The sequence below is a fragment of the Hemiscyllium ocellatum genome, chromosome 14 (genome assembly GCF_020745735.1).
Source record: "Hemiscyllium ocellatum isolate sHemOce1 chromosome 14, sHemOce1.pat.X.cur, whole genome shotgun sequence".
NCBI classification, from domain to species: domain Eukaryota; kingdom Metazoa; phylum Chordata; class Chondrichthyes; order Orectolobiformes; family Hemiscylliidae; genus Hemiscyllium; species Hemiscyllium ocellatum.
This window is the reverse complement of record NC_083414.1, coordinates 6,048,811-6,071,518: the sequence shown is the minus strand read 5'-3', so window position 1 is coordinate 6,071,518 and position 22,708 is coordinate 6,048,811. Positions and strand designations below refer to the sequence as shown.

The 22,708-nt window shown below is 48.9% G+C and overlaps 1 protein-coding gene across 1 annotated transcript in view; it reads left to right on the top strand.

The window, feature by feature from the left end:
- LOC132822231 (monoglyceride lipase-like) overlaps nt 1-19,456 on the top strand; it is a 126,924-nt gene extending 107,468 nt beyond the window's left edge. Inside the window, exons 7-8 of the mRNA XM_060835336.1 lie at nt 1,548-1,763; nt 19,287-19,456. Of these exons, the coding sequence (XP_060691319.1) occupies nt 1,548-1,763; nt 19,287-19,400 (330 nt within the window). The 3' untranslated portion in view covers nt 19,401-19,456. The remainder of the gene's footprint in view (nt 1-1,547; nt 1,764-19,286) is intronic.
- Nucleotides 19,457-22,708: the final 3,252 nt, after the last annotated feature.

The following is a 22,708-nucleotide window of genomic DNA, read 5'->3' as shown; positions in this document are numbered from 1 at the left end:
TCCAGACCTCTGACGTTAAGTGTATCCCAGTCTATGTTAGGAAAATTAACTACCTTATTGCCTCTACATCTTTCCATAATCTGTTTACCAAGTAAAAAATGAGGTCTGCAGATGCTGGAGATCAGAGCTGAAAATGTGTTGCTGGTCAAAGCACAGCAGGCCAGGCAGCATCTCAGGAATAGGGAATTCGACGTTTCGAGCATAAGCCCTTCGTCAGGAAATTTTCAGCCATAATCTGTTTACCTATTTGTTCTTCTACCTCATGCTCAGTGTTGGGAGGCCTGTAATACAGCCCCAACAATGTAACTGTACCCTTCTTATTTCTTAGCTCCACCCATAATGCCTCACCACCCAAGACCTCCATAATGTGCTCCTTTAGCACAGCCGTGATATCATCCCCTACCAGCAGTGCAATTCCAACCTCCTTTTGCTTCCCTCCCTGTCCTGTCTGAAGCATCTATATCCTGGAACATTTAATTGCCAATCATCATGCCCTTCCTTCAACCAAGTCTCTGTGATGGCAATAACGTCATACTCCCAGGCACCAATCCAAGCCCTAAGTTCATCTGCCTTACGCACTATACTCCTTGCATTAAAGTAGATGCATTTCAGGCCACCAGTTTTTTTGCGTTCATCTGCTCTCTGCCTACTCTTCCCTTTATTAATGCTATCTTCATTATTCTTACAGTCTTCATCTCGCTGCCTACCTGTTTTCTCTTCTGGTTCCCAGCCCCCTGCCACATTAGTTTAAAACCTCCCCACCAGCAATAGCAAAAACTCCCCCAAGGACATTGGTTCCAGTCTGGTTCAGATGTAGACTGTCCATTTTGTAATAGTTCCACCTTCCCCAGAACCGGTCCCAATGTCCAGCAAATCTGAACCCCTCCCCCCTACACCATCTTTCAAGCCACGTGTTTATCCTGCCTATTTTGTCATTTCCATACTGGCTAGCATGTGGCACTGGGAGTAATCCCAAGATCACTACCTTTGAGGTCCTTCTCTTTACCTTCTCTCCTAGCTCCCTGAATTCTTCTTTCAGGATCTCCTCTCGCTAATTACCTATATCATTGGTGCCTATATGCACCAAGACAACTGGCTGATCACCCTCCCCTTTTAGAATGATCTGCAGCCGATTGGTGACATCCCTGACCTGAGCACCTGGGAGGCAACATACCATCCGGGAGTCGCGTTTGTGGCCACAGAATTGCCTACCTACTCCCCTCACAATAGAATTCCCTATGACTATGGCCCTATGACTCTTTTTCCTGCCCTTCTAAACAGCAGAGTCTGCCACAATGCCATGATCCTGGCAACTGCTGCCCTCCCCCGGTGAGCCATTTCCCCCAACAGTATCCAAGATGGTGTCCCTGCTTTGGAGGGAGATGATCACATGGGACACCTGCACTGCCTTCCTCCTCTTTTTCTGTCTTTTGGTCTCCCATTCACTGTCTCCAAGACAAATGGAGATGTTTGTGATGCTGTTCTGGATTGTTCCAGCACCCACTGAGTTTTGTCCCTTTGTGACTGATGTGTCCTGTCTCTGGCAGGTGCAAGACTACATTGACGACCCTCTCAACCACCACGGGCCAGTGAGGGTGCGATTTGCTGCCATGCTCCTTAACGCAGTGACCAGTGTCGAGAAGGTGCTGCCCACTATAACCAGCCGGATGCTGCTTTTACACGGTGATGCAGACAAGCTGTGTGACGTCAGCGGCTCCTATCTCTTCTACAAAACCGCAGCCAGCTCAGACAAGACTCTGAAGGTGATGATCTTTTCCTAAAAGGTCTGCTTTAAACTGGGATCTTCCCACAGTCTTGTTGTGGACGGTGATCATCGTGAGCTCTTTGTACTGAAGATCAGCATGAATCCAGTGCCAGTGGCTAGATGGTATCAGCAACTTGGCATTGGAGAGTCTCAGGGTCTGCTGATAGCTACAAGGTGCCAGACATCACAGTGTCAGAGTCCCTGCAGTCCCCAGCATGCGGCTGCTCTCCTGTACAAGTGGATGTCAAATCCATTCCATTAGATTCTATCTCCGATCACTCTCCGTCAATATTTGAAAGCAACAGCAGCTTAGAATTTTTCCAGACAGAGCACACCATCCTAACGTGACCCTCAATTTTTAGCTTTTAGCATAGCCTCACTCGAGGAACTGTATAAAAGTGCGATGTATTGTATCCCTTGTGAAATGCTAACACAACCGTGTCAAGTTCTGCTCGCCCATTACTTCCCTGAATTCTAAAGTTATCCTAAAGTTCAAAGAAAGCTCTGCCTCATGTCTCTTACACATGCAGTAGCACATTTTCTATTTGTGGGCATACCTGGTGTCTACAGGTTGGCTCAGTGGTTAGCACTGCTGCCTCACAGCACCAAGGACCCAGGCTTGGGTGACTGTCTGTGTGGAGTTTGCACATTCTCCCTGAGTCTGTGTGGGTTCCCTAGTGCAAAGATGTGCAGGTTAGATGCATTGGCCATGCTAAAGTGCTCATAGTGTTTAGGTTAGATGTATTAGTCAGGGGAAATGTAGAGTGATGGGTTAGTGTGGTCTTATTGGGTCAAAGGGCCTGCTTCTACATTGTAGGGATTCTATGATTAATGTAACACACAGGCCAGTTAGTGAAGCTCAAAGCTGTAAACCAGAAATTGCTGGAAAAGCTCAGCAGGTCTGGCAGCTGAATTTCTCTGACTTCTCTCCACAGGTGCTGTCAGACCAACTGAGCTTTTCCAGCAATTTCTGATTTTGTTTTGGATTTACAGAATCTGCAGTTCTTTCGGTTTTGCAGGTAGAGAGATGCTGTACTTTATTCGGAAAGGAATTGAACAAAAAAGTGAGGATCAAAAACGTAAATTGCTGGAAAAGTTCAGCAGATCTGGCAGCTGAATTTCTCTGTTTTCTCTCCACAGATGCTGCTAGACCAGCTGAGCTTTTCCAGCAAATTACGTTTTTGATCCTTACTTTTTTATTCAATTCCTTTCCGAATAAAGTACAGCATCACTCTAGCTGCATATTCACGTTTTGTGACTCCTGTCCTAGAATTCTTTAATCCCTCTGATTTCTGCTGTTGTTTTCCATTTAAATAATACAATGCTTTTTCATTCTGTCTGTCAAACTGAACAACATCACATTTTCCTGGGTACACTGGATGGCACGGTGGCACAGTGGTTAGCATTGTTGCCTCACAGCACCAGAGACCAGGGTTCAATTCCCACCTCAGGTGACTAACTGTGTGGAGCTAGCACATTCTCCCCGTGTCTGGGTGGTTTTGCTTTGGTTTTCTCCCACAGTCCAAACAAGTGAAGGCGAGGTGAATTGGCCGTGCTAAATTGCCTGTAGTGGCAAACTTATATATCTACCCACCTCCATAACCAGCGCTCCTCAAACAATTGAGAAGATTCCCCCGGCCTCTGGAACTGCTCGGACGCCATTAGCCATGCGGCTGGTGAGACTGCCACCCCCACGCTGATTGATGATGTCACTTCCGCCCCTATCATGGACACTCCCACAGCCACTTCCGCCCCCTCACAGTTCCTCATGCATCACATGTGACATCACTTCCGCCCCTCACATCAACGCTGATGTCACATGCTCAGTGACTTCCGCCACCCCTACTGCCGTGGTCACCACTTCCACCAATGCCACTCACCTGCATTCTGCTGACACGGTCCCCATAGATCCCGCTGTCACCATCCCCGACCCCAGATCCCTGAGGGGAACACCACCCCTGTTCATGACTCCACCCTCATTCCCCCCACCATCACACCCACTCCAGTTACCGGCTCCACCCCCACTCCCAGCTCCACACCCACACCAGATCCCAGCTCACAGCCCTGCCGAGTTTTCACCATCCCTCCAGACCTCCCCCTCACTGAGGATGAACAATCAGTCCTCAGCAAAGGACTCAATTTCATCCCTCTCCGTCTACGCATCAATGAATTTAATACACGCCATGACGTCGAACACTTCTTCCACCACCTCAGCCTCTGAGCTTACTTTCACAATCAGGACTCCCGTCCACCTTCCGAGGACCCCTTCACCCACCTCCAACACACTGCATCCACCTGGACACCCTGCGCTGGCCTATTACCTGCCCTCGACCTCTTCATTTCCAAATGCCGCCGGGACATTAACCGCCTCAACCTGTCTACCCCCCTCCCCCACTCCAACCTCTCACCCTCACAACGCACAGCCCTCCAAACCCTCTGCTCCAATCCCAACCTCACCATCAAGCCAGCAGATAAAGGGGGTGCAGTGGTAATCTGGTGCACTGACCTCTACACCACTGAAGCCAAATGCCAACACGAGGACACCTCTTCCTACCGCCCCCTCGACCATGACCCCACCCCCATCACCAAACCATCATCTCCCTGACCATACAGAACCTCATCACCTCAGGAGATCTCCCACCCACAGCTTCCAACTTCATAGTCCGGGAACCCCACAATGCCCGGTTCTACCTCCAAAAAGACCCCACCACCAGAGATATATTTCTCTCCCCACCTCTTTCCGCCTTCCGCAAAGACCGTTCCCTCCGTGACTACCTGGTCAGGTCCACGCCCCTCCTACAACCCACCCTCCCATCCTGGCACCTTCCCCTGCCACCGCAGGAATTGCAAAACCTGTGCCCACACCTCCTCCCTCACCTCTATCCAAGGCTCTAAAGGAGCCTTCCACATCCATCAAAGTTTTACCTGCACATCCACTAATATCATTTATTGTATCCGTTGCTCCCGATGCGGTCTCCTCTACATTGAGGAGACTGGGCGCCTCCTAGCAGAGCACTTTAGGGAACATCTCCGGGACACCCGCACCAATCAACCACACCTCCCCGTGGCCCAACATTTCAAGTCCCCCTCCCACTTTGCCGAGGACATGGAGGTCCTGGGCCTCGTACACCAACACTCCCTCACCACCAGATGCCTGGAGGAAGAACGCCTCATCTTCCGCCTCGGAACACATCAACCCCAGGGCATAAATGTGGACTTCGACAGTTTCCTCATTTCCCCTTCCCTCACCTCACCCTAGTTCCAACCTTCCAGCTCAGCACTGTCCCCATGACTTGTCCTACCTGCCTATCTTCTTTTCCACCTGTCCACTCCACCCTCCTCCCTGACCTATCACCTTCATCCCCTCCCCCACTCACCCATTGTACTCTATGCTACTTTCTCCCCACCCCCACCCTCCTCTAGCTTATCTCTCCACGCTTCAGGCTCACTGCCTTTATTTCTGATGAAGGGCTTTTGCCCGAAACGTCGATTTTACTGCTTCTCGGATGCTGCCTGAACTGCTGTGCTCTTCCAGCACCACTAATCCAGAATCTGGTTTCCAGCATCTGCAGTCATTGTTTTTAACCTAAATTGTTAGTGTTAGGTGTAGGGGTAAAATGTAGGAGAATGGGTCTGGGTGGGTTGCGCTTCGGCGGGTCGGTGTGGATTTGTTGGGCCGAAGGGCCTGTTTCCACACTGTAAGTAATCTAATCTATACTCCATCAGATAGACCTTTGCCCACTCACTCAACCTATCTATATCCTTCTATTAACCCCTTCTGTGTTTCACACCATGCTTTCTTACCTGCCTTTGTCACATTTATGAATTTAGCTACAATGCCGCCTCTTCCCTTGTTTAACTCATTGATGTAAATTGTACAAAGGTTGAGTTTCCGGCACAGACTCCTGCCAATGAAATAAAGACCCATTTATGTTTACTCTGTGTTTCCTGTAAGCTAACCAATTTTCTACCCATGCTAAAATGTGACCCACGCCACCATGTTCTATTTTCTACAATAAAAATGTATGCGTCAACTTCTCAAATGTCTTCTGGAACTCCCAGGACGGTTCATCTACGAGCATCTTTTATCCACAATACATGGTACTCCTCCTCTCTCTCATGATTTAGCTAAACGTGACTTTTTCTTTGATGAAACAAAGAAAACAGATGAAGGTCAATCAGCCCTTCAGGCCTGCTCCATCATTGACCATGATCGTGACTGTTCATTCAACTCAACACCCACATTCTCCCCATTCCCTTTGATCCCTTCCGCCCTAAGAATAATGTTTTACTCCTTCTAGAAAACATTCAATGCTTTGACCTCATGCACTTTCTATGGCAGAGAATTGTAGAGTATTGCATGAAATATTTTTGCAGTTCCTTGAGTGTAGGAGATTAATGGATGATTAATAAACACTGAGGTGTTAAAGGTGACTGAGGGAATTGACAATCTGGATAGAGGGAAGCTGTTTCCTCTGGTGGGTGGGGGAGGGGGAGTGGGGACGGAGATTCCAAAGCAATGGTTGGCATCACTACATAGTCAGAGGCACGCTGCTCAGGAGGGTGACAGAAAGATTTGGAAATCTGGAAATCTCTCCAATACACTGAGGCTGGGCAACAATGGGAAATTTCAGAAGATTGTACAAATATTGTTAGATTCTTGTTGGATATGAAGTCAACTAAAATGATGTGCAAACAAAGCCTGGACACTGTGAGAAGGAAGCTTACTCACTCAGTGTGTTGTTTGGGTGTGGAATGCACTGCTTAAAATTGAGGTGAGCCACATTCAATTTAGGACTTCAAGAGGATATTGGATGATTATTAGGATTTTTGTTTTATTTCTTGAGTGCGTCTTTTGGCTGGGCCAGCATTTATTACCCATCCTGAATTGCCCAGAGGGCAGTTAAGAGACAACCATCTTGCTGTGGGTCACATGCAGGTTGGACCAGGTAAGGACACCAGTTCCCTTCCCTAAAGGATTTCAGTGACCCAGATGGGTTTTTCTGACAATCAGCAATGGCTTTATGGTCATCTTCCAGATTTCTTCATAAGAACTGGTGTGCAGGAGTACAGGGCAGAGGCAGGAAATTGGGACTAGGTAGTAGAGCTGGAGCAAGCATGATGGATGGAATGGCCTCTTCCTGTGCCATGATCATTTTGTGTAATGAAGTTAAGATACAGATCAGCCATTGGTCAAGAGGCTGATGAACCTCTTCTTCCCATGTAACATGGTACCCATCATGACTCATGGTCTTCAGCCATGGATGATAGGGGTGTTATTTAGAAATATTAATCCATGTCTGCAGCTGTAAAGAGAGCAGAAAGAGAGCCTGAAAACTGTATGGGAGGATTGGTGGATGGAGGGACGGTGGGCAGGACTGCCTCACAGCACCTGGGACCCGGGTTCGATTCCACCCTCAGGCAACTCACTGTGTGCGATTGGTCCAATTTCCTCCCACAGTCTAAAGCTGGTGTGGGAGGGGAGCTTTCTCCAGGGCCCAGCTTTTCCACTGAGATAGCAGGAACTTCATCTTCTGTCCCACCACAATCTGGAGGTGATGGAAGGCACCAGTGAAATGCAGATCCCTCTTTTACATTTGTGACTGTAGATCAGATGGGCCAATGGGCCAAGGAGTGGCAGATGGAGTTTAATTTAGATAAATGTGAGGTGCTGCATTTTGGAAAGGCAAATCAGGGCAGGATTTATACACTTGATGGTGAGGTCCTGGGGAGTGTTCCTGAATAAAGAGACCTTGGAATGCAGGTTCATAGTTATAGAGTCAGAGAGTCATAGAGAGGGACAGCACGGAAACAGACCCTTCGGTCCAACCTGTCCATGCCGACCAGATATCCCAACCCAATCTAGTCCCACCTGCCAGCACTTGGCCATTATCCCTCCAAACCCTTCCTGCTCATATACCCTTCCAAATGCCTTTTAAATGTTGCAATTGTACCAGCCTGCACCACTTCCCCTGGCAATGAAGGGCTTTTGCCTGAAACGTCGATTTTCCTGCTCCTCGGATGCTGCCTGGCCTGTTGTATTTTTCCAGCAACACTCTAATTTTGACTCTAATCACCAGCATCTGCATGACCCACTTCTGCCCACTTCCTCTGGCAGCCTATTCCACACTCGCACCACCCTCTGCGTGAAAAGGTTGCCCTTACGTCTCTTTTATATCTTTCCCCTCTCACCCTAAACCTATATCCTCTAGTTCTGGACTCCCCCACCCCAGGAAAAAGACTTTGCCTATTTATCCTATCCATGCCCCTCATGATTTTGTAAACCTCTATAAGGTCACCCCTCAGCCTTCGCGGTCCAGGGAAAACAGCCCCACCCTATCCAGCCTCTCCCTGTAGCTCAAATCCCTCAATCCTGGCAACATCCTTGTAAATCTTTTCTGAACCCTTTCAAGTTTCACAACATCTTTCTGATAGGATGGAGTCCAGAATTGCATGCAATATTCCAAAAGTGGCCTAACCAATATCCTGTACAGCCGCAACAGGACCTCCCAATTCCTGTACTCAATACTCTGACCAATAAAGGAAAGCATATCAAACGCCTTTTTCAGTATCCTATCCAGTTGCGATTCTACTTTCAAGGAGCTATGAACTTGCACTCCAAGGTCTCTTTGTTTAGCAACACTCCCTAGGGTCTTACCATTAGGTATATAAGTTCTGCTAAGAATTATGCTTTCCCAAAATGTAGCACCTCACATTTATCTAAATTAAACTCCATCTGCCACTCCTCAGCCCATTGGCCCATCTAACCAAGATCCCATTGTAATCTGAGGTAACCTTCTTCGCTGTCCACTACACCTCCAATTTTGCAAACTTTCTAACTATACCTCTTAAGCTCACATCCAAATCATTTATATAAATGACAAAAAGTAGTGGACCCAGCACTGATCCTTGTGGCACTCCACTGGTCACAGGCCTCCAGTCTGAAAAATAACCTTCCACCACCACCCTATGTCTTCTATCTTTGAGTGAGTTCTATATCCAAATGGCTAGTTCTTGTATTCCATGAGATCTAACCTTGCTAACCAGTGTCCCATGGGGAACCTTGTCGAATGCCTTACTGAAGTCCATGTAGATCATTTCTGCCATTCTGCTCTCATCAATCCTCTTTGTTACTTCTTCAAAAAGCTCAATCAAATTTGTGAGACATGATTTCCCACGCACAAAGCCATGTTGACTATCCCTAATCAGTCCTTGCCTTTCCAAATACACAAGGTAAAAACTGAGGTCTGCAGATGCTGGAGATCACAGTTGAAAATGTGTTGCTGGTTAAAGCACAGCAGGTTAGGCAGCACCCAAGGAACAGGGAATTCGACGTTTCGGGCATAAGCCCTTCATCAGGAATGAGGAGAGGGTGGCAAGCAGGTTAAGATAAAAGGTAGGGAGGAGGGACTTGGGGGAGGGGCGATGGAGATGTGATAGGTGGAAGGAGGTCAAGGTGAGGGTGATAGGCCGGAGTGGGGTGGGGGCGGAGAGGTTAGGAAGAAGATTGCAGGTTAGGAGGGCAGTGCTGAGTTGAGGGAACCGACTGAGACAAGGTGGGGGGAGGGGAAATGAGGAAACTGGAGAAATCCGAGTTCATCCCTTGTGGTTGGAGGGTTCCCAGGCGGAAGATGAGGCGTTCTTCCTCCAACCGTCGTGTTGCTATGTTCTGCCGGTGGAGGAGTCCAAGGACCTGCATGTCCTCGGTGGAGTGGGAGGGAGAGTTAAAGTGTTGAGCCACGGGGTGGTTGGGTTGGTTGGTCCGGGCATCCCTGAGGTGTTCTCTGAAGCGTTCCGCAAGTAAGCAGCCCGTCTCCCCAATGTAGAGGAGGCCACATCGGGTGCAGCGGATGCAATAGATGATGTGTGTGGAGGTACAGGTGAACTTGTGGCGGATATGGAAGGATCCCTTGGGGCCTTGGAGGGATGTGAGGGAGGAGGTGTGGGCGCAAGTTTTACATTTCCTGCGGTTGCAGGGGAAGGTGCCGGGAGTGGAGGTTGGGTTGGTGGGGGGTGTGGACCTGACGAGGGAGTCACGAAGGGAGTGGTCTTTGCGGAACGCTGATAGGGGAGGGGAGGGGAGGGAAATATATCCCTGGTGGTGGTGTCCGTTTGGAGGTGGCGGAAATGACGGCGGATGATACGCTGTATACGGAGGTTGGTGGGGTGGTAGGTGAGAACCAGTGGGGTTCTGTCTTGGTGGCGGTTGGAGGGGCGGGGCTCAAGGGCGGAGGAGCGGGAAGTGGAGGAGATGCGGTGGAGGGCATCGTCGACCACGTTTAGGGGGAATCTGCGGTCCTTGAAGAAGGAGGCCATCTGGGCTGTGCGGTGTTGGAACTGGTCCTCCTGGGAGCAGATGCGGCCGAGACGAAGGAATTGGGAATATGGGATGGAGTTTTTACAGGGGGCAGGGTGGGAGGAGGTGTAGTCCAGATAGCTGTGGGAGTCAGTCGGTTTATAGTAGATGTCTGTGTTGAGTCGGTCGCCTGAGATAGAAATGGAAAGGTCTAGGAAGGGGAGGGAGGAGTCTGAGACAGTCCAGGTGAATTTGAGGTCGGGATGGAAGGTGTTAGTAAAGTTGAGGAACTGTTCAACCTCCTCGTGGGAGCACGAGGCAGCGCCGATACAGTCATCGATGTAGCGGAGGAAAAGGTGGGCGGTGGTGCCAGTGTAGTTGCGGAAGATGGACTGTTCCACATATCCTACGAAGAGACAGGCATAGCTGGGGCCCATGTGGGTGCCCATGGCAACTCCTTTAGTTTGGAGGAAGTGGGAGGATTGAAAAGAGAAGTTATTCAGGGTGAGGACCAGTTCAGTCAGTCGAAGGAGGGTGTCAGTGGAAGGGTACTGGTTGGTGCGGCGGGAAAGGAAGAAGCGGAGGGCTTTGCGTCCTTCGTGATGGGGGATGGAGGTGTACAGGGACTGGATGTCCATCGTGAAAATAAGGCGTTGGGGAACGGGGAAGCGAAAATCCTGGAGGAGATGGAGGGCGTGGGTGGTGTCCCGAACGTAGGTGGGGAGTTCTTGGACTAAAGGGGACAGAACTGTGTCAAGGTATGCGGAGATGAGTTCGGTGAGACAATGGGTCGGCCGGGGCATTCAGGTTTGTGGATTTTGGGCAGGAGGTAGAAACGGGCGGGGTTGTGGGGCTATGAGGTTGGAGGTGGTGGATGGGAGATCCCCTGAGGTGATGAGGTTATGGATGGTCTGGGAGATGATGGTTTGGTGGTGGGAGGTGGGGTCATGGTCGAGGGGGCGATAAGAGGAGGTGTCCGCGAGCTGGCGTTTGGCCTCAGCGGTATAAAGGTCGGTGCGCCAAACTACTACCGCGCCTCCCTTGTCTGTCGGTTTGATGGTGAGGTTGGGATTGGAGCGGAGGGAGTGGAGGGCTGCACGTTCTGAGGGTGAGAGGTTGGAGTGGGTGAGAGGGGTGGACAGGTTGAGTCGGTTAATGTCGCGGCGGCAGTTGGCTATAAATAGATCGAGGGCGGGTAAGAGGCCAGCACGGGGTGTCCAGGTGGATGGGGTGCATTGGAGACGGGAGAAGGGGTCATCAGAGGGTGGGCGGGAGTCTTGGTTGTGAAAGTAGGCACGGAGGCGAAGGCGGCGGAAGAATTGTTCAATATCTCGCCGCGTGTTGAACTCATTGATTCGAGGACGTAGGGGAATGAAGGTGAGGCCTCTGCTGAGGACTGATCTTTCATCCTCAGAGAGGGGGAGGTCTGGAGGGATGGTGAAGATCCGGCAAGGCTGGGAGCTAGGACCTGGTGTGAGACTGGAGCTGGGAGTGGGGGTGGGGACAGAGATCGATGTAGGGGCGGAGTTAGACGTGGTGACGTTGCTCGGTGTGGGGGCGGAGTCAGGCGTGGGGGCGGGGTCATGCGTTGTGACAGAAATAAGCATGGGGGCGGGGTTATGCGTGGTGGTGAAAGTCAGTGTGGGGGCGGGGTTATGCGTGGTGACGAAGGTTTGCGTGGGGGCGGGGTTACGTGTAGTCGGCGTGGGGGCGGAGAAACCTGAGGCGTGGTGCTGCAGGTTAGTGATGTCAGTGGGGGCGGAAGTGGCTGCGGCGACGGCAACCGAAGGGGCAGAAATGGCTGTGGCGACGGAAGAACCGCAGTCATTCCCGGCAGCCGCAGGGGTCGCGAGTCCGTCGGCGATTCTGACTCCCACAGCTATCTGGACTACACCTCCTCCCACCCTGCCCCCTGTAAAAACTCCATCCCATATTCCCAATTCCTTCGTCTCGGCCGCATCTGCTCCCAGGAGGACCAGTTCCAACACCGCACAGCCCAGATGGCCTCCTTCTTCAAGGACCGCAGATTCCCCCTAAACGTGGTCGACGATGCCCTCCACCGCATCTCCTCCACTTCCCGCTCCTCCGCCCTTGAGCCCCGCTCCTCCAACCGCCACCAAGACAGAACCCCACTGATTCTCACCTACCACCCCACCAACCTCCGTATACAGCGTATCATCCGCCGTCATTTCCGCCACCTCCAAACGGACACCATCACCAGGGATATATTTCCCTCCCCTCCCCTCCCCTATCAGCGTTCCGCAAAGACCACTCCCTTCGTGACTCCCTCGTCAGGTCCACACCCCCCACCAACTCAACCTCCACTCCCGGCACCTTTCCCTGCAACCGCAGGAAATGTAAAACTTGCGCCCACACCTCCTCTCTCACATCCCTCCAAGGCCCCAAGGGATCCTTCCATATCCGCCACAAGTTCACCTGTACCTCCACACACATCATCTATTGCATCCGCTGCACCCGATGTGGCCTCCTCTACATTGGGGAGACGGGCTGCTTACTTGCGGAACGCTTCAGAGAACACCTCAGGGATGCCCGGACCAACCAACCCAATCACCCCGTGGCTCAACACTTTAACTCTCCCTCCCACTCCACCAAGGACATGCAGGTCCTTGGACTCCTCCACCGGCAGAACATAACAACACGACGGTTGGAGGAAGAATGCCTCATCTTCCGCCTGGGAACCCTCCAACCACAAGGGATGAACTCGGATTTCTCCAGTTTCCTCATTTCCCCTCCCCCCACCTTGTCTCAGTCAGTTCCCTCAACTCAGCACCGCCCTCCTAACCTGCAATCTTCTTCCTAAACTCTCCGCCCCCACCCCACTCCGGCCTATCACCCTCACCTTGACCTCCTTCCACCTATCACATCTCCATCGCCCCTCCCCCAAGTCCCTCCTCCCTACCTTTTATCTTAACCTGCCTGCCACCCTCTCCTCATTCCTGATGAAGGGCTTATGCCCGAAACGTCGAATTTCCTATTCCTTGGATGCTGCCTGACCTGCTGTGCTTTAACCAGCAACGCATTTTCAACTTTCCAAATACACATACATCCTGTCCCTCAGGATTCCCTCCAACAACTTGCCCACCACTGAGGTCAGGCTTACCAGTCTATAGTCCCCTGGCTTGTCCTTACCACCTTTCTTAAACAGTGGCACCGCGTTTGCCAACCTCCAGTCTTCCGGCACACCTCTCTGCATTCTGTATCTTCGATATCCTTCTCCACAGTAAATACTGATGCAAAATACTCATTTAGTATCCCCCCCATCTCCTGTGGCTCCACACAAAGGCCACCTTGCTAATCTTTGAGGGACCCTATTCTCTCCCTAGTTACCCTTTTGTCCTTAATGTATTTGTAAAAACCCTTTGGATTCTCTTTAATTCTATTTGCCAAAGCTATCTCATGTCCCCGTTTTGCCCTCCTGATTTCCCTCTTAAGTATACTCCTACTGCCTTTATACTCTCCTAAGGATTCACTCGATCTATCCTGTCGATACCTGACATATGCTTCCTTCTTTTTCTTAACAAAACCCTCAATTTCTTTAGTCATCCAGCATTCCCTATACCTACCAGCCTTTCCTTTCATCCTGACAGGAATATACTTTCTGGATTCTCGTTATCTCATTTCTGAAGGCTTCCCATTTTACAGCCGTCCCTTTACCTAGGAACATCTGCCCCCAATCAGCTTTTGAAAGTTCTTGCTTAATACTGTCAAAATTGGCCTTTCTCCAATTTAGAACTTCAATTTTTAGATCTGGTCTATCCTTTTCCATCACTATTTTAAAACTAATAGAATTATGGTCGCTGGCCCCAAAGTGCTTCCCCACTGACACCTCAGTCACCTGCCCTGCCTTATTTCCCAAGAGTAGGTCAAGTTTTGCACCTTCTCTAGTAGGTACATCCACATACTGAATCAGAAAATTGTCTTGTTCCCACTTAACAAATTCCTCTCCATCAAAACCCTTAACATTATGGCTATCCCAGTCGATGTTTGGAAAGTTAAAATCCCCTACCATAACCACCCTATTATTCTTACAGATAACTGAGATCTCCTTACAAATTTGTTTCTCAATTTCCCTCTGATTAGTAGGGGGTCTATAATACAGGTGATCATCCCTTTCTTATTTCTCAGTTCCACCCAAATAACTTCCCTGGGTGTATTTCAAGGAATATCCTCCCTCAGCACAACTGTAATGCTATCCCTTATCAAAAATGCCACTCCCCATCCTTGCTTGCCTCCCTTTCTATCCTTTCTGTAGCATTTGTATCCTGGAACATTAAACTGCCAGTCCTGCCCATCCCTGAGCCAGATTTCAGTCATAGCTATGATATCCCAGTCCCATGTTCCTAACCATGCTCTGAGTTCCTCTGCCTTCCCTGTTAGGCCACGTGCATTTAAATAAATGTGGTTTAATTTATCAGTCCTACCTTGTTCTGTCTGCTTTGTCCCTGCCTGCCCTGACTGTTTGATTCACCTTTATTCTCAACTGTACCAGTCTCAGATTGTACCACCCCCGCCCCGCATCTTACTAGTTTAAATCCTCCCGAGCAGTCCAAGCAAGTCTCCCTGCCAGTACATTAGTCCCCTTCCAATTTAGGTGTAATCCGTCATTGAGTCATAGAGATGTACAGCATGGAAAGAGACCCTTTGGTCCAACCCATCCATGCTGAACAGATATCCCAACCCAATCTAGTCCCACCTGCCAACACACACCCCATATCCCTCCAAACCCTTCCTATTCATATACCCATCCAGATGCCTTTTAAATGTTGCAATTGTACCAGCCTCCACCACTTCCTCTGGCAGCTCATTCCATACACGTACCACTCTCTGCTTGAAAAAGTTATCTCTTAGGTCCCTTTTCTTTCTTTACCATGTCACCCTAAACCTATGCCCTTTAGTTCTGGACTTCCCCACCCCAGGGAAAAGACTTTGTCTATTTATCCTATCCATGCACCTCATAAACCTCTAAACGGTCACCCCTCAGCCTCCGATGCTCCTGGGAAAACACCCTTAGCTAATTCAACCTCTCCCTATAGCTCAAATCCTCCAACCATGGCAACATCTTTGTAAATCTTTTCTGAACCCTTTCAATTTTCACAACATCTGTCCTTCTTGTACAAGTCACTTCTACTGCAAAAGAGATTCCAACGATCCAAAAATGTGAATCCTTCTCCCAAACACCAGCTCCTCAGCCATGCATTCATTTGCTCTATCCTCCTTTTCTGACCCTCACTAGGTCGTAGCACCAGGAGTAATCCAGATATTACTACTCCCGAGGGCCTCCTTTTTAAATTCCTGCCTAACTCTCTGTAATCTCCCTTCAGAATCTCAAACTTTTCCCTCTTTGAAAGTGGAGCCCCATGTCGACAGATAATGAAGTAGGCATTTCATATGCGTGCCTTCATTGGCCAGTGCATTGAGTATAGAAGTTGAGAGGTCCTGTTGCAGCTGTACAGAATGTTGGTTAGGCCACTTTTGGAATACTGCTTTCAATACTAGTCTGAGGCAAAAAAATCTGCAGATGCCAGAATCCAAGGTAAAAACAATGACTGCAGATGCTGGAAACCAGATTCTGGATTAATGGTGCTGGAAGAGCACAGCAGTTCAGGCAGCATCCAAAGTGCAGCGAAATCGACGTTTCGGGCAAAAGCCCTTCATCAGGAATAAATGCTCTTCCAGCACCACTAATCCAGAATCCAAGGTAGACAGGCAGAACACAGCAAGAACACAGCAAGTTAGGTAGCATCAGGAAGTGAAGCCAATGTTTCAGGTGTAACCCTTCTTCAGGACTGGGGAGTGCATATAAGGGGAGCTGCAGATAAAGGGGAGAGGGGATGGGGAGGGTTTTGGGTGGGGAGACAACACCTCATCTTCCGACTGGGCAGCCTACAGCCCGGAGAATTCAACATTGAGTTTCCTACTTTCAAATAATCTCCGTTCCTATCCCCTGACTCCCTTCCCAGCCCCTTGTTCTCCTTTCTATTACTATGATCGATGCTTCCTTTCAGCTACCAACTGGATCCATTCCTCCCATCGACCAACCAGGTCGTACCCTCTGCCTGTCTTCACCAATCCCCACTTCACCACTCCTAACCCAAAACTCAACCTCACACCCTCTTTTTATCTGCTGCTCCCCCTACACCCACCCCAGTCCTGAAGAAGGGTTACACCCGAAACGTTGACTTCAGCAACCCCTGGTGCTGCCCAATTGCTGTGCTCTTCCAGCTTCTTGCTTGTCTACCTTGTAGTTCTGGTCTCCCTCCTATCGGAAGGATATTGTGAAACTTGAAAGGGTTCAGAAAAGACTTACAAGAATGTTACCAGGGTGGAAGGTTTGAGCTATAGGGAGAGGTAGAATAAGCTGGGACTATTTTCCCTGGAGCACCAGAGGCTGAGGGGTGACCATATAGAGGTTTATAAAATCCTAAGGGGTTTGGATAGGGTGAATAAACAAGGTCTTTACTCTGGGGTGGGGAGAGTCCAGAACTAGAGGGCATAGGTTTAGGGTGAGAGGGGAGAGATATAAAAGGGACGGACATAAGGGGCAACTGTTTCATGCAGAGAGTGGTATGTGTATGGAATGAGCTGCCAGAGGAAGTGGTGGAGGCTGGTACAATTGCAACATTTTAAAGACACCTGGATGGATATATGACTAGGAAAGGTTTAGAGGGATATGGGTTAAGTGCTGGCAAATGGGACTAGATTTTTTAGGATATCTGGTCGGCATGGACGGGCTGGACCCAAGAGTGTGTTTCCATGCTGTACAGCTCTATGACTCTATGACTCTAAATATTAAATCAGATTCACCAATGAGATGTTTCTGGGCCCATGATTCCACTCACCTTAAGCATTCACTTTGTCTGGCCCCCCTGCAGAGTAGCAGCAGTGTGTACTCCCCACAAGGTACACTGCAACAACTCAACAAGGCTCCCCCGACAACACCTTCCAAACCCAGGACCACTTGCATTTAATTTATTGTCACATGTACCAAGGCACAGTGAAAAGCATTGTCTTGCGAGCAATACAGGCAGATCACAGAGTTCAATAGCATAGATGGTAAATAATAGGTAAACAGCAGCAAAAATAAAAAACGCAGGAACAGGTGAATACCGAGAATTCGTGAGTCCATTCAGTATTCTAACAGCAGTAGGGTAGAAACTGTTTCAAAGCTAGCTGGTGCTTGTGTTCAGACTTCTGTACCTTCTCCCCGATGGTAGAGGTTGTAGAAAAACATTGCCAGGGTGAGATGGATCTTTGAGAATGCTGCTGGGCTTTCCTTGACAGTGGGCCTGGTAGATGGATTCTGTAGATGGGAGGTTGACCTTTGTGATTGTCCGGTCTGAGTTCACCACTCTCTGTAACCACCCCCGATCTTGAATGGTACAGTTGCCATACCAGGAAGTGATACATCCAGACAGAATGCTCTCGATGGTGCACCTATAAAAGTTGGCAAGGGTATTCGTCGTCATGCCAAATTTCCTCAGCTGCCTGAGGAAGAAGAGACATTGTTGGGCCTTTGTACTAGTGCGTCCACATGAAGAGTCCAAGAAAGCTTGTTGTGGACGACCGCTCCTAGGAGCTTGACACTCTCCACTTGTTCCATCTCTGTACTGTTAATGTGTGTGGGGGGGGGGGGGGGGGGGGGGGGCACGAGTAACTTCCTGCCAAAAATCAATGATGAGTTCCTTGGTTTTGCTGGCATTGAGAGTTGGTTGTTCTGTGCACCATTTTTCCAAGTCTTCCACCTCCCGTCTGTCGCCTGTTTCATGTGAGATTCAACCGACTATGGTGGTGTCATCAGCGAACTTGTAAATGGCATTAGTCTGGTATTTGGCGAGGCAGTCATGAGTATACAGTGAGTACACAGCCTTGGGGGGGGCCCAGTGTTGAGTGTTGGTGAGGATGAAATATTGTCCCCAATCTTCACTCTTTGTGGCCTGTGGTTCAGGAAACTGAGGATCCAGTTGCAGAGAGTGGGGCTTAGTCCAAGATCACCAAGTTTAGTAATCAGTCTCAAGGGGATAATAGTGCTGAACTGCAATCAATGAGTAGGATTCTTACATAGCTGTTCTTGATGTCAAGATGTTCTAGGGAGGGGTGAAGGGCAAGTGATATGACATCTGAATGGATCTGTTGGTCTAATGGGCAAATTGGAGTGGGTCAACACTACTGGGGAGGCTGGAGTTGGTTAATGCCATGACCAGCCTTTCAAAGCACCTCATGACCATTGAAGCTAGGGCTACTGGGCAGTAGTCATTGAGACATGCTGCATGAGCCTTCTTAAGAACAGGGATAATGCTGGTCCTCTTGAAACAGGCAGGGACATTGGCCTGCTGCAGGGAGAGGGTGAAGATGTCTGAGAAGACTTCTGCCAGTTGATCTGCACGTGCTCTGAGTGAACGGCCTGGTACTCCGTCTGGTCCCATCACTTTCCTTGGATTCACACGAAGGAAACCTGATCTGACCTCTGATGTAGTGACTGTTGGGATAGGTTCATCAGGACTTGTCAGGATAGGTGTTACCCCTCCGCCGAAACTCTGCTCAAAATGAGCACAGAAGGTGCTGAGACGATCTCGGAGGGATGTGTCATCATCTGTTATCTTGCACTGCCTCTTTTTAGAACCTGTGATGTCACTCAGTCCTTGTGATAGTTGCCAGGTGTCTGTCTGGGTCTCTAGGTTGGATCGGTATTGGCCCTTGGCTGTTTTAATGGCTCTGTCAAGGTCTTACTTGGATTCCTTATATTTGGGTGGGTCTCCTGATTGGAATCCTCTCACGCCTGGTTTTTAGCAGGTTCTGTACATTCCGATCCATCCAGGGTTTCCTGTTTGGTAACACCCGGATTGACTTCCTCGGTATGCAGTCCTCCACACACTTCCATCTAGAAGGACAAGGGAAGCAGATACACGGGAACACCACTCCCTGCAAGTTCCCCTCCAAGCCACTCCCCGTCCTGACGTGGAAATATATCGCTGTTCCTTCGCTGTCAGTGCGTCCAAATCCTGGAATTTCTTCCCTGACTCCCTATAGCACAAGAACAACAGAACCTCAAAGATGTGCCTTCACCTCCAATTGACTTAGGGCTATTAGGGTTGGGCAGCACATGTTGATGGAGACAATTATGTTCACATCCCCTGAAAGAATAAATTTAAAATAATGACAACAAAGGCAGGCTTTCACTGTCTCTGCTTTCTGTATTTCTTCCAGGTGTTTGAGGGATCTTTCCATCAACTTCACAAGGAGCTGACAGAGGTCACTGAGGAAATGTTTGAACTGATTGAAAAGTGGCTCAATGACAGACTGTCCCTGGTGGAAACATGAGTGAAATACGAAAATGAGAGAGTTTACTAAGTGTTAATTTATACAGGGACTGAATGGGTGGGCGGGAGGGAGGGAGGGAGGAGAAGGAAGGGTGTAAAACCGATTTCAAATTAACTGATTAACAAAATAAAATCTTTTTTTTTACACAAAAATAGAATCATTGGATAGATTGATTTAGTTCTTTATGCTTGTGCGCACGGAGGGATAGGTCTCAAAGCAACCCTCCACTTTGTAATTGTCACTGCCGTGCACTGCAGGTGGTTTGTGGATACAATAAAAAGACGATAATAGTTGCATTTATATCGCACATTTCACAACCATCAAACATACCAAAGCACTTTCCAGCCTCTGTATTACAACACACACAGCAAACAATAGTGTGAAAATGACCGCCTAATCTTCCTGAGATTTTGTATTTGTACGTGGGACATGGACATTAATGGCCAGGCCAGCATTTATTGTCCATCCCTAATTGCCCAGAGGGCAGTTACAAACCACCTTCGTTGCTGTGGGTCTTGGGCAGCAGGTAAAAACACGCTTCCTTCCCTAAAGAACATTAGTGAACCAGATTGGGTATTTGTGACAATTAATGGTTACATGGCTACCATTAATTCCAGATTTTTACTGGGTTCACATTTCAGCATCTGCTACGGTGGGATTCAAACCCACTTTCCCAGAGCATTAACCGGGGCTGTAGGTGACCAGGAGAGTTTCCTCTACATCAAGGAGACAGGACGCCTTCTTGTGGATCGTTTCAGAGAACATCTCTGGGACACCCGCACCCACCAACCCCACCGCACCATGGCTGAACACTTCGACATCCCCTCCCACTCTGTCAAGGACATGCAGGTCCTGGGCCTCCTCCATCACCAACTCGTTACCACCCGACGCCTGGAGGAAGCATGCCTCATATTCCGCCTTGGGACACTGTAACCACACAGGATCAATGTGGATTTACACAGCTTCCTCATTTCCCCTCCCCCACATTATCCCAGTTCCAAGCCTCCAATTCGGCATCACCTTCCTGACCTATCCATCACTCCCCCCCCCGACCTGTCAGCTTCTCCCTCACCTTCATCCATCTATCGCTTTCCCAGCTACCTTCACCCCAACCCCACCCCCCCCCCCCCATTCATCTCTCAGCCCCCTTGGCCCACAAGCCTCATTCCTGATGAAGAGCTCATGTCCGAGACATCAATTCTCCCCCTCCTCAGATGCTGCCTACTCTGTGTCACTGGTGATGGGATCTGTGGGATGTGTATCTGATGAACTGCTCATAGAGCCACAATTTCGACCGTATACTCAGCCGGTGTACTCAGGAGTTTGAATTGGTCTTTTCCCTCAAGGCCATTGGCATGCTTTTCTCCAATTCCATTTCCGTACTTCCTCTTGCCAACGGGTATTCTCAAAGAATGGCATTCCTTCATACAGGAGTTTCCTCCAAGTCAGTCTCTTCTGAACGAGGGTATCCTGTGCATTAATGTCTATGATGCATTTCTTGAGGGAAGCCATCACAGAGTCTTAGAAACACTTGCTTTGTTCTCCTCTTGTTCAAGTGCCTTCCTTGATCAGCTGAAGAGTTGCTTTGAGCATCAGAACTCAGGCACCTTAAACAGGTGTCCGGCCCAGCTGAATTGGTTTTGAATGATTGTGGCCTTGATGCTGCTGCTGCTGTTAGCTGCTAGAAGGACACTGATGTTAGTATACCGGTCCTCCCGCTGATGCAGAGAATCCATCTCAAACAGCATCGACGGTACTTTGCAAGGGCCCTGCGTCGGTGTCTATATGTAGTCCAAATTTCACAGCCATGCAGGAGAGTCAGAAGGATGACTGCCTTATCCACAAGGATCCTGGTATGAGCACTGTTGTCACGGTCATCGAATTGTCTCATCCTTAGACATTCAAAGGCAATGCTGAATCTCCACATCAATGTCAGCCTTCGAAGAGAGGTAGCTTCCCAGGTAGGGGAAAATGCTCCACATTTGGGAGGATTCCTTCATTGATCTTAATGGATGGATGTAGTAGAACTAAACTTGGGGCAGGTTGGTAAAGGAATTCAGTCTTCAGAAAATTAAAGCTGACACCAATACTTCAGTAGCTTCTACAAAGGCATTCAGCATTGAATGAAGATTCTCTTCTAGAGACGATATTGTCATCACATACTGAAGTTCTACAAGTGAGGTCAGTGTCACATTCTCCTTGGATTTTAGTTGGTTGAGGTTGGAAAGTTTTCCATCCGTCCTCACCACTGAGAAGCTTGTTTGAACAAGATGAAGAAAGGTGGTAATGAAGGTGGAGCAAACGGTGGGGAACTGACACATCCCTATTTGACCCCAGAGGAGTCAAATTATCATCTATTATCATCGGTGAAGTCCGTCACCAACATTGCATCACGGAGCAGACAGAGGATGTTGATGAAGTTCATGAGACTGCTAGCCTTTGACAATATCTCACATTGCACTTCCCAACTGACTGAGTCAAAAGCCTTGCTCAGGTTGCCATTTAGAGTTGCTGGTGTTGTTTCTGGTATTTCTCTTGGAGTTGCCAAGCATTGAAAATCATGCCCATAGTTTTAGAGCTGGGTCAAAGCCACACAGGCTTTCCAAAAGGGTTTCCTCTGAGGAGAAGATGCCTAAGCAAGGATTTGGGTGATGATCTTCCCAGTGTTGGAAAGCAGGGGGATTCCTCAGCAGTTCCCACAGTCCATTTTGTCTCAGGAGTCCAACATTATCTTTGACTGGGAATTAGAGGATTTCCTCAACCATGGTCCTGGTTGATGCTTGTATCATGGATTAGGAGTTGGTTAAAGTTCTCTCTCCATTCTCTCTCTGCCATGGCCACTGATCTCACATGAGCAGCTTCTGTCCAGATCACCATTGAGGACTTGTTTAGGATTGTGCTTTGTTTGGTTCCTCCTCTCTGACCTTACCGTCAGGAGAATTGAGAACACCTGGCAGTACTCTCTGGATCAATGGAACACTCAATCCACTCCATTGCAGCAAGGTGGCAATCCCCACAAAGGTTGGCAAATGGACCCTGATTGGTAGGCACATTACCGTGACGAATGCACCCATTAATGATGATTGGCAGTTTACTGTCAGGCATTGTTTAAATTTTAAATCAGGCAAATTGACACATATTTGTTCAGAATCGCTCTCCAGTACGCACACTGCACTGCACTGTGAGCCTAAGTGACCACCTTAAATTGGTATTGACATAATTCTTCACAAACTCGAGATGACCCAGCAGATACTGTCCAATTGCAGACTCACATGTTGGACTGTGTATTGTGAGGTTTACAAGTGCAG